Consider the following 11,939-nt stretch of genomic DNA (forward strand, 5'->3'; position numbering starts at 1 on the left):
TGTGGTCGCCGTGGTGTCTGCAGCTGTAGCGTCTGTGTTGCTGCTGGTGTTTGACTTCAGACACCCCAGCCATTTTTTTTTTAATATCCATGTAATGACAAGCAAACATCAGTCGACCGTAAATGTCCAGCCGCAGTCAGAATAGTCCAAGTGCAGCTGACCGTCATCGTTTCAATCCCTGTTTCACACAGTTTCATATGATGGTCAGACTAATCATGCAATGTACGGTTGGAGAGAACCCGGAGAGAACCCACGCTGCACAGGGAGAACATGCAAACTCCATGCAGAAAGATCCCAGGTGTCCTCACCGGGACGCGAACCGGCGACCATCTTGCTGTGAGGCAGCGGTGCTAACCACTGCTCCACCTTGCAGGCCATCTGAATAAATGTTAAGTTTAAAAAAAAAAAAAAAAGAAAGCTCTTAGTTTTATGAGTCGCAAGCAAATGTTTCAACAATATTTTTTCTCGGCCCTCTGAGGTGGTGAAGCGCGCTGACAGCTTATTTGTTTTGTTGTTGAATTCCTTGTTCCTTTGTGTCCACATGTGAAGGTATCCCGGAGCAAAAACTGCAAACCTGGAGCTGCAACAATTCATCATTTAATCGATCAGTTGTCAACTATTACAGAACTCACCATCTGTTTTGTAGTTGAGTCATCGGGTAGTATTTATTTATTTTTTTATTTTTTTATTAATAGAAAAGTCTAAATTCTCTGATTCCAGCCTCCTGCTTTATGTTCTCCTCTCTGACAGTCCACAGATTATCTCCATGTTGTGGACTAAACAAGACTTTTTTCATTCTTTGGGAAACACTAAATGACATTTTCACCATTTTCTGACATTAAATAGACCAAACAACTAATCATTTAATTGAGAATGGAAACAATCATTAGCTGCAGCACTACCTACCGCCAAATAGCACGATTGTTTATTTGTGCTAAGTAGAAAATTGTGTTTTCCTAATTTGTTTAAATCCCATAATTTCAGTAGTTTTTGCTTGTTCCAAGACTTTCAGCTCTTTGTCTGGCTGTGTAACAGCAGAAAACATGGACCAAAAGAGAAGAAGGAGGTCAATCGAGGTGATATTTTATCCTTTTTCGATGGGATAGCTTTTAATGCCGACCATCCATCATCGCTCCGTCTGTCCTCCATCACTGAGCTCTTTAAAGTGGGAGTATCTGTGTGGAGGTGGACAAATGAGTGTTAACAGTTGAGTTGGACTGTTTGATGTCAGAGGTTATGTCAGAGGTTAGTCATGTGGTCTCCTCCCATCACACATGTTTTTGTCTTTTTGTGTGAAGCGCTTTCAATTACCTCGGCTACGAATTGTGCTATACAAATAAACCTGCCTTGCCTTTGTTTGGTATCTCATCAGTTTGTGTTGTACATCCTCACTGACCTGATTTCTCTTCTGCGTCTACCTGAACCAGAATTTCTTATATTTATGTGTAAAATCAGTTTACATTTACATTCACCTCAATGGAAACAACCATGGATAGAGGTACACTGCAAAGAAAAACAACAACAAACATTTAAAACCGGTTTTTACTGTAATTTAAAAAAAAAATTAGAATATTAAAAAATAATATAAAATGAAAAATGTCTTGCACGTTACCTGTAATAAAACAAAAAAAAAACTAAAAGTGTTTATTGTCATAAGGACAGTAAGGAAGCATGTTTCCTCGTGTTATGTAGTTCTTTCTTTGCTGTTCACAACGGATGCCAAACAATATAAATCTAATTATAGGATGGATAAAAAAGATAAAATAGAAAAAAATAAATGTTTGTAAATGTCTACATAAAAAGTCAATTTTTTCATAAATGATAATTTGTTCTTTTAAAACATTTAACTGTAAAAAACAAACAAAAAGCAAAATTTTTACTTTATTTAAATCAGCAAAAATACAGTTATTGTACAGATATTTGCTGTTATCTGTAAGAAAAATATTTTTTATCAAGGATAAAAAAAATTCATTCATATATATATATATATATATATATATATATATATTACAGATTTTCCTGATATGTCACATTACAGATGCTATGTAGTGAAACCATATATATATTACAGATTTTCCTGATATGTCACATTACAGATGCTATGTAGTGAAACCACAGAGTATTTATTTACATGTCGTCTGTTTAAACACAACACAAACAAAACAAGAACTGTATATGATGTAAATACGTATATTAAAAAATGAGACATTTCACAATGTGTGACTTTAAAGTTCCAGCGTTTTACTGCTTTTAAATAAGTTAAAGAAAAGAGAGGCAGCACCAGCAGTGCATGATCATTTTATGGAACTCAGAGTTTCCTGTTTCTAGGAAGTGACAAACAAATGAATCATGTGTTTACTGGATATTTGTTTTGTGTGCTACTTGTAAGGAAATTCTCAAGGATTTTTGGTTTATTCTTGTCTTTGCATCTCCTCTGCTTTTCAGTGCACATATTATCCTGTATTTGCAAATCGAGATGGATCAGGTTAAAACATATCGTGTCTTATAAAACAACAAATGATAATAATATTAGAAGCAAAAATAAAAAATATTGTAAGTCCTCTATATATTAGAGATGTCGAACCATCATCCCAAAGCAATTGCTCAGTTTCTCTCTCCACTTTGCAAGTGAAGTTTTAAAAAAATTAAATGAATGAAGCGTCCCAGGCTCCTGAAAGTCACTGTGATTTGCACACAGGTGACACGGCAGATAAGATCAGCCACATTAAGCACTTTATCTGCCGTCTGCGGTGAGTTAAAGCGAGTTTCACATCTTCGCTCTCCTCGCCGCACACCACAAACCACAAACTTCAGCCCCGCGACAGTTCAGCACCTAATTAGTCGCCTAACACAACAACAACACAGCCGGACACATTCGTATGTCATTGAGTCGAGATCCTCAGGTCACAAGTGATGTTATTATTTTTCTCTGGCAGCAGAACAAAAGCCAAACAACCTTCGTGTTGTTCGTGTAACGTGACTTGAATACCTGGAAATGTCTGTCTGAGTGCTGGAGTGACGTTCAGGAACACTTCAACCAAACAACAAAGCTCCAACTCAATGTATTTATCTGCTTGTTTTTAACAATTAGATTTAGAAGTTGTTTTACTGAACTAAAAAAGGAAAATATTCTTTTATTGATAAGATTTTTTTCAATGGTTTTTTCTAGTTTTGGTTTGAGCAACGACTATTATGAATTATTTTGCTGATTAATTAGTAATTTTTTTTTTTTTTTAGAGGAAAAAGAAGTTTAAATTCTCTGATTCCACCTTCTTAAATGTGATATATTTTTAGTTTCTTTACCTTTTTATGACAGTAAAATGAATATCTTTGGGTGGTGGACCAAATAGGACATTTGATTTTTTCTTTCTCTCTCTCATTCTCTTTTTTTTTTTTCTTCTGTCCTTTTATATACCAAACAACTAATCGAGTAATTGACAGATTAAGAAAAATAAGCTTCAGTTGTCCCACTGTGGTAGCTCTTATCTTACAGTCATTAATAATAGTAAACAATAAGCAGCAGTCAGTAAATGTTTTGCTCTGTGGAGTCTTGCTTTTTGCCTGAATACCTCTAACACTGCTGTTTGTTTTAAATCTCTGTGATTTAAAACAGTTTCTGAAGCCTTTAAGATGTTTTTCTTTGTCAAACAATATCCTTGTTCACTAAATGTCTTCATATGTTTCTGTCCAGGTTCCACATGGGAGAAATCCATAAGACAAATTGGCTTTGAGAGGTAAGATTACACTTCAATAAACTAACTCATAATGATATTAGAGTGTATTTTGGCGATGCGTTTGACATTTGGCAACCTCAGTGGCGTTAATAATACAAACTCCTTCAAGCATCGGTCCCAAAAACTGTTTCTACATCACATCTCGATCATGCAATAAAAAGAATCCGTCCTCCAGTTTTGCAGTTCAGAGGCTTTGTCAGGCCTCAGCTCGGTGACTGTGAACTCGTAAAAGGGAGGATCAGGGATGGGACAGCATTTGCTCAACACAATAGTCAGTCAGGCTTCTTTCATCAGGGTCATGGTGTCTTTTTATTTCACCTGTCAAGCATCACTCCTTCTTATCTTCCACTGCATTTACAAGTAGGAGGCTGCATTGACTGTGCAAAGTGTCCTAAAAATAGCAACCCCCCCCCCCCGCAATAACATTAAACACCACTTCTTGCATTTAGCCACACCGGCTCGTCCTCTGACCAGCTTTGTAAATGCTGCTAACTTGTCCCCGTGCGGATTCTCGATGAGCGCCAAACCCAGTTACGCCTGACAATCCGTTGACAGGCCTATTTTTCAAAGCTTTTGCTGCCGCGTCTGCCTCCTCGCATCCCTCCGCCCGTGATCGTATTAGATGTGGTTTCCTGAGTACGGGAATGTCCAAACTCAGCCACGTCCTTTTTCCAGTACTCAACAGCCCTCAGTGGATAGCATACAGTAAGTGGCGGAAGTGGAGCCATAAACATTTTATCCCGCCTGCATTTACCTGTTTGTGTTGAGGATGGTATACAGTATACGTACCGCATTTACAGCTGCACTTGCTGCGTTTTTACTGCCTGTTTGGAGGAAGATGCTCAAGTCAGAGTTAAAGGAGTCTGAAGCAGCTGTTGTGTGCTGCTCAGATGCTTCACTTTCTTCTCGCGTGACCTTTTAAAATCCCTGTTAATACCAAATATTTATACAGTTCGGGACATATTTTGTGTTTGTCGTTTTTTTTTCACGAAAGCCATATGACTAATTACCGCCCGAGGCAGGAGACAGGTCCGAGCTCTGCTAATGTTATTGTAATTCCCTCATATGATAAGCAGGGGAAAGTGGGAGTCATTAGAGTTCGCTGGCTCAACCTCGTTTGGCTCCGACGGTTTCCATCTCTTTCATCCACGTGAGGATGAACGAAGCTTCGCAACAATAAAAGCGCATGGAAACAGACGTCCTTGATTAGATAAAACTCTCCGGCAGCAGCCAAAGGCCCAACTATTTATCCGAGTGTGCGTTTTCCATCGCGATGATTAGCACTCTGTTTTCAACTTGTTAACTTTTATAAGCTTTAGATCCACTCAAGGCCAGAGCGGGGATTGCTTCTATTTGAGACCGGTTCTTTTATGACGGCGTCCAAACATTTGGTCAGCTCTTTTCTCCGCGGCGAGAATCCCCAGTACGTTTTGTGTATTGTAAACAGTTTAATTGCACTTGGAGCTCAGCATGAAATGTAAAGAAAACACTTTGGTGGCCAAACACAGGATGCAGCTGTAAAACTGAAATAGAAATTGGTTGGGATGATAAAAGAGAGTTTTAAAGGTTCGCAAAACCTGTTTGCCATTTCAAGGACAATTTTATTTGCTTTAATTGTACATGCAATCATGACACCTCATAAAACTTGTCGTTGGCCTGCAAAAATACATAACACTGGATTATTTGAAGCCCGAGACTACTGTAGCTGTCATGGCAACTGTCCACCGCCACTGTTTAGCTTCCTGCGTGAGCAAACCTTTTGGTATTTAGTCAGAGGTGAGCGGACTAATCGAATAGCAAACGGCACAAAAGCTCTGTTTGCACACAGAGATGTAACTACAAGACTTCAAACAATGTCGCGTTTCGGTTAATTAACGGAAAAGACAAGAGCTGTGATAAATGCAGTGGATTTGGCACGAGGAGAATTGAGATAAAGTCCTTTTTTACTTCGCTTAAGTGAGATGAAAGAGGTGCAGCTACCTTATTATGAGCAAAAGATGCAGTTTTCAAGGGAGTAAACATGTTTTTCACAGTAAAAAAAAAGAAAAGAACACACTCTCTCATGGCCTCTTCGTTTGAATGGAATTTCACTCACTTGTTAATAGCAATACGTTTAAAGCGGGCAAGCCTGATTTCATTAAAGAGGGTGGTACTCCATATAAAAACTGAAGCGTTCAACACAACACATATTAAAAGAGCAGTTGAGTAACGGAACAAAAATCCAGATTCCCATGCATTCATGTGAACAGGTAGTAGATATAATTGCTGCAGTTATATCTGTTCTCATGAGAGCAGCTGGACTGATACAGATTGTGTGCAGGAATATTGCAACTTTTATTTTGGCTGTTTTCTTGCTGTCTAAAAAGGCAAAACACAGGGACATGTGACAGACGATCTCATCCAGATTCAAAGTCGGGACAGCGCGTCGATTCGTCGGCCAAAGCCGAGTTAAACGAGTAACCACAAGTCTCTGGATTTCTCCCTAAAACTGTTTCATATTAGAAGTGATTGTCCATGGACGGTTAAGTGTTGTCTCTCGTCCCAATTTCCATCATTTGGTTGCGATCCTAGACTGCTCCAAATCACAATTTTTTTTGGAGGCATTAACATTCAGCCGCACTTTGAGGAAAACTAGCGTCTGCTTTCTGTCAGTGTGTATCTTCTGTTTTCTGTTTGTCCCCAGCGTGATTGGGGCAGATGCAGGCAACGGCATCCGAGTGTTCATCCCTGACATCGGCATGTTCGCGGTCGGCTTGGCCATCTGGCTGCTGTGTCGCAGTCTGGTCCAGAAGAGGCCGCCTGAGGACATGGCTCAGTACAATGCAGACTTCGAAGCCGAGGAGCAGGTGGGTTTGATTTGCTGCGACAGGCGGCGTCCTCGTCTGTCTGTCTCATCGAGTCAGAAATACACCTACTTCTAATTAACGTAGAGCAGTCAGGCTGTAGCTAGTCTGTCAGATATTTCTGTGATGACATGTGGTGAAACGGAAAAGCAGCAAAGGAGACAACTGCAAGTTTTAACCGTTTTTCCTCGACAAATTGGGCAAATTATTACTGTAATCAACTATCAGACTCGTTGCCAGTTGATTAACTCTCTGAACTTTAAGGAGTTTCTGGGCATTTTTTTGCTCCTGTCACTTCTTTCCTCACTGTGGGCTCAAGTTTCACTGCAACAAAAAGTCCTGCATCTCTAAGAAAACACTGTGTCGCAGTTAGAATGCTGTAAATCCTTCAAAAGGGAAAAATATGGAAATCTCTTAAATTATATATTTCAAGTACCTGCATTTGAAAAAACAAAACAAAAAAGGTGATTCAGCAAAAGCTTCTTCACATTTAACCCTCTGAACTCCAGGCAGCTTCTGGGCGTTGTTTTTGGCTAGAAGTAGAGAGAACTTCAAAATGTCTTCATGTGCAACGTGACACACTAATAAGGGGTGTCCAATCCTGATCCTCGAGGGCCGCAATCCTGCATGTTTTAGATGTTTCCTTCTTCCAACACACTTGATTCACATGATCAGGATCGTTATCAGGCTTCTGCAGAGCTTCATGATGAGCTGATCATTTGAATCAGGGGTGTTGGAAGAGGGACACATCTAAAACTTGCAGGATTGCGGCCCTCGAGGACCAGATTTCAACACCCCTGCACTAATACATAAAAAATGATGACTCTACGTACACTACATACTACTTTTTACTGTTTATAGTTTGTTTTTATACTTGTCTCCTGTCTGCTATGGATAAACACAGCCTGCAGTTCAGCTGAAAAGTTCCTCCGATTATTTTTATGTGACTGTTGGTCACAGCTGAGTCACTTATGTCTTCCTGGTTTTGACAAGAGTTTGTTGTTTATCTACAGAATCTGGTTAGAGCAAATAGTTTTTTGTTTTGGCAAATTTGTAAATGAGATGTGGAATAAAGTGATTTTTATGGAAGCCGAGAGCGGTCATGGTCGCACATTTTTTTAAACGGCATATTCTCGAGATAACGAGATAGTTATTCCGTTATCTGGAGGAAATGGGGCTGTTTTCTCAAGATAATTATCCCGCTATCTCGAGAAAACGAACACCGTTTTCTCGAGATAATGAGATAATTATCCCTGGATACTGATGCTTGTGTTTACAAAGAAACGAGTGACGCTCTGGAGTGCAGCAGTGACTTCGCCGAGAACGGACTGAAAATGTCAGATCGAGGATCATCTGTCATTGATGAACGCATCAGACTTTACTTCTCTCGAGGTCTGACACAGGCTGAACGAAGTTGGTTTTCTCGAGATAAATTATCATGTTTTCACGAGATAACGAGAAAATTACCTCGTTATCTCGAGAAAACGGCGAAGAAAGAACAGCAGCGAAAAACGACCGCTCTCGGCTTCCGTAGATTTTAATTAAATATATCAATTTTAAGATTTGCTGGGTTTCCTGACAGAACGACACAAGGACTGTTAGAAAGTTAAGCTCTGACAGTTTCTTCTGGTTTTATGGATTCTGGCTCTGATAAATGGTGAAACTTTGCACGTTTTTAAAGAAAACATGTCTTTTGAACTTGTTGGAAGGTTTTGGGGTTTGGAGGGTTAATCCAGCTGTGGTGGGACTTAATGATCTGATTTAATTTATTTTTCATTTTATTGTACATTTTTAATTATGTTTTACTTCATAAAAACCGAGCAGCGTTTATTTACATTGACTAAATGTTTCTGTTGTGTTCAGACTTCAGCAGCAGAAATAAAAGCTGAAAACATGTAATTAAGCCTGTATGCAAATGATGAAACGACAGTCATGCTTGGCACATACGTTTTCCGTTTCAGTTTTTAGAGAAAGTGATGCAGAGAAGCCAAAAGATGGGATGCCTTGATAGAAATCACTTTGAGAGGATGATGTATTTTGAAGAGGTTGGGAACTACGGGACTGACTGATTAACTGACTTATGGTTTCCACTGTTATTTGAAGTAGTAACACAAAAAATGTGAAGATGTGGTTTACGGTGTGTGTTACAATAAACAACTAAAACCATCTGGAAAACTGTACAGACCGACCTTTATGTCTGTAAAACTTCAGTGAAGAATAAAAAAGTCTTGATCAGAATCATGTTCTCATGAATAAAAAAGGAAATTTCTCAACCTGGTTGGATGAACATCTGAGCTAAACAAACTGTCGTGTAAACATCTGTGCATTCACCTATTTTAGAGATCTGGAAAAGCTTTTTCAGACTATGATCAGCTCAGCTCTCTGAGATGTTAAACTTCACCCTCTGGCACCAGTTTCCATATCATTGTGATGCATTTTTCAGCTCATTTTTTTGCAGCCAGTAGAGCGGGTGGTCTCCCGTCCAGCTTTATGCGCAACATATTGTCGACACTGAGCTTTATAAGCTGAGAGGATCTGAGGAGTTTGACTACAGAGTTCCCTGCGAGTGTTGATGACTTGGAAAACAGCCCCCATCCCCTGGCAAGCCCTCCCTTCTCTTTATGACTCGGTGTTAATTAAATCCACATTCACTTTCACTTCGTTTGACTGCTCAAGCCGGCGCAGATGGCACCGCCTCCCATTACTGAGAAACACCATCTATAGTGGCCGCTTTACATTCAGCTCTAAGTACGGTTTGGTTCAAAACAGGATTTGTGGCATCTGCTGCTTTCTTTGTCAAGTGTCCGTTTGTTATATTTGTTTGCTGAGACAGTAGGAGAAGAGGGACACGTAGTTTGTCAGATGCAGCAGCCATGGAAGAACTGACTGGGTTGGATCTCGAGCTAACGTGGCTAACATTGCTAATAATGTCACAAGCAGCCACATATGTGCTTAAATGTGCTACATGCTAAACATGCTGAGGTTCCTTTGTAAAACATTTCATTTTTCTGCTAACGCTACCTGTTGGAGACAGTTTTCAGCACCTTGGAGAGCGCTGACCTTCCAAACTGCACCGTTCATCGCTCAATACTGAAATCTATTCACTGTGATCCATGTTTGAGGAGGACGAGGAGAAGCTGAGCCTGGACGACAACATCCTGCTGGAGGAGGACTTTGAAGCCGGGTACGAAGCCGAGGAGGACGAGGACGACGAGGAGCTGTACGACGAGGAGGACGAGGACGAGGAAGAGGAGGAGGAGGAAGAGGCGAAGGAGAGCGCCAAGATGAAGGTTCTGCGGATCGTGGCGGAGGTCGCCTCCAAAGTGAAGGAGATCATCGGGAACTTGATCACCACGGCGGGGAAGGTCGTGGTCACCATCTTGTTGGGCATGACAGGTGAGTTTTTGGGGTTTTACTTCTGAGTCTTTCTATCTTAAGGTAATTTATTGGGGTGTTTTCTAGAAACTATGCAGTGATGCCTTCTTGTTCACACTTTGCATGAGAACAACACTTCATTTCAGTGACCAGAATCAATGCCTGCTGTAAACAGAGCACATTAGCATATAGTCAGTTGAAATGCTTTGGTGTTTTCAGTAAAGTTGAGTTATTTTTATTGTGTTCAGCTAAGAACAGCTGATGTTTTATAGGTTTTCAGTTCTTCTCCTGTTCTCTGTTTATCTTGTAAACTTGTCTGCATGGCTTTTATTGAGCCCAGTGAGGATCATCGTGTCTCTTTTGTAAAGAATCATTTTAGTGTAGTGAAAACAGAGGTTGTTTAAAAAAGAGTGAGCTGCTGAAAAAGAATCTTTACAAGATAAAAACAAGAGAAAGTCTCACTGTCGTCTTCACAGTGTTTTTTTTACTGTGTGTCTGTTGGGCTGAATTTTCACACTGGTCACAGTAAAGCAAGTTGTTTTTTTTATTGTAGACACTATTTGCGTTGTTGTGAAATTAGAGTAATAGAAATGTTTGGCAGGCTTTAAGGCAGTCGTTCACAAAGCTTGTTCAATCAGTTGATCAATCAAACAAACTTTTTTTTGTATATCGCCTTTCGTACACCTCGGTACAGTTTAAATTGACCCACACATGGCTGATAAGCTGATATTAAGACCGAAGTAGAGAGTTAAAAAATGCAAGTAGATAAAACAGATTAAAAAAAACCCATAAAAATAAAGTAAAACCAAAATATAATTAAAAACTTCACAGATTACATATAGAAGTCATAGAAATGAAATAAAACAACATCAGATTTAACAACATAGAAACTATAAGATCAGGTGAGTCATGTCTTTGTCCACACTCAGGCAAAGGCCAACTTTTTATCTGTTAATGCTTTAAAAGATGTGTTCTTGTGACTTTCCTTAGACCTGATGATTTTATATCGTTAATATTATTATTTTGACATATGATCTGCTTTTCGTAAGCATCGTACAGCTTGCGTCATCAGATAAATTAAGACCAGCGCAATCCAAACTTTTCTGCCTCACCTGACCGAAGCAAAGCGCGACTGGTTGTGACACAATTAGGATGACGTTCATTGGGCGCTCTATGCATCTTGGAGTTGTAACTTAGTTTGTACACAAAATACAGCACAATGGATTAAGAAAGCATGTTGAATAAACCAACATCTTAAGAGAACATCAAAGAGACTGACATGCAAATTCCAACTTCAGAGGAGAGTCAGAATAAGAAAACCAGGATTAAGAGGTTTGTGAACTGGGCCTTTGCCTTTGAGTTAACGTGTCAGAGTTTGTATCGACTGTGAAGGAAAAATGACTTTCCTCTCTGGGGTTAAGTTTCTAGAGATGGTACTAAACCTTTACCCTTAACTCCTCTCTTGACCTCCCCAAGTAAAGGTCGCATCTATAGCAGATGTGTGCTAATCTGCAAATCTTCTATAGCTCCTTGACCTCATGTAGATCTGTAGGACAGGCAAACACTCTCTGTGCCCCGCAAGGCCAGATTGCACCAAGGCACCAGACTGTCTTTGTTTTCCTCACATCCATAAATCTAGATATGGTCCACATCGAAGGACGGTATACGACCGAAGGTGCGAGAGAATCCTCAGAATTGATGCTGGCCTTGCATGCGTGAACCGCTGCTCTGGTAGTGTCACTTCTCCTGATATCAGTAAACTTTATTTCAACCTGAGTCACCTGAGTCTCCGATGTGTAACTATGTGTTGGGTTCCACATCCTCCTTCAGCCTCTTCAAAAATTCCACAACAGCGACCATATACCCAGCTAATCATGCACTAACCACACAAGTTCAACTAAATCTGCAGGAGCTGTGATTAAGGTCATGGAGTGGAAATCTGAAAAGCTCATATCCATTTCTGGCCATATCACTCTTAAGACCTGGC

General features: G+C 39.9%; 1 protein-coding gene across 1 annotated transcript in view; it reads left to right on the plus strand.

The window, feature by feature from the left end:
- Window positions 1–11,939, plus strand: part of piezo2b (piezo-type mechanosensitive ion channel component 2b) — a 129,474-nt gene that overhangs the window by 31,572 nt on the left and 85,963 nt on the right. The window contains exons 4-6 of the mRNA XM_008279680.1: window positions 3,692–3,734; window positions 6,418–6,584; window positions 9,770–9,973. Coding sequence (XP_008277902.1) covers window positions 3,692–3,734; window positions 6,418–6,584; window positions 9,770–9,973 — 414 coding nt within the window. The remainder of the gene's footprint in view (window positions 1–3,691; window positions 3,735–6,417; window positions 6,585–9,769; window positions 9,974–11,939) is intronic.

The sequence above is a fragment of the Stegastes partitus genome, unplaced genomic scaffold, assembly GCF_000690725.1.
Source record: "Stegastes partitus isolate 25-593 unplaced genomic scaffold, Stegastes_partitus-1.0.2 Scaffold167, whole genome shotgun sequence".
Classification (NCBI taxonomy): Eukaryota; Metazoa; Chordata; class Actinopteri; family Pomacentridae; genus Stegastes; species Stegastes partitus.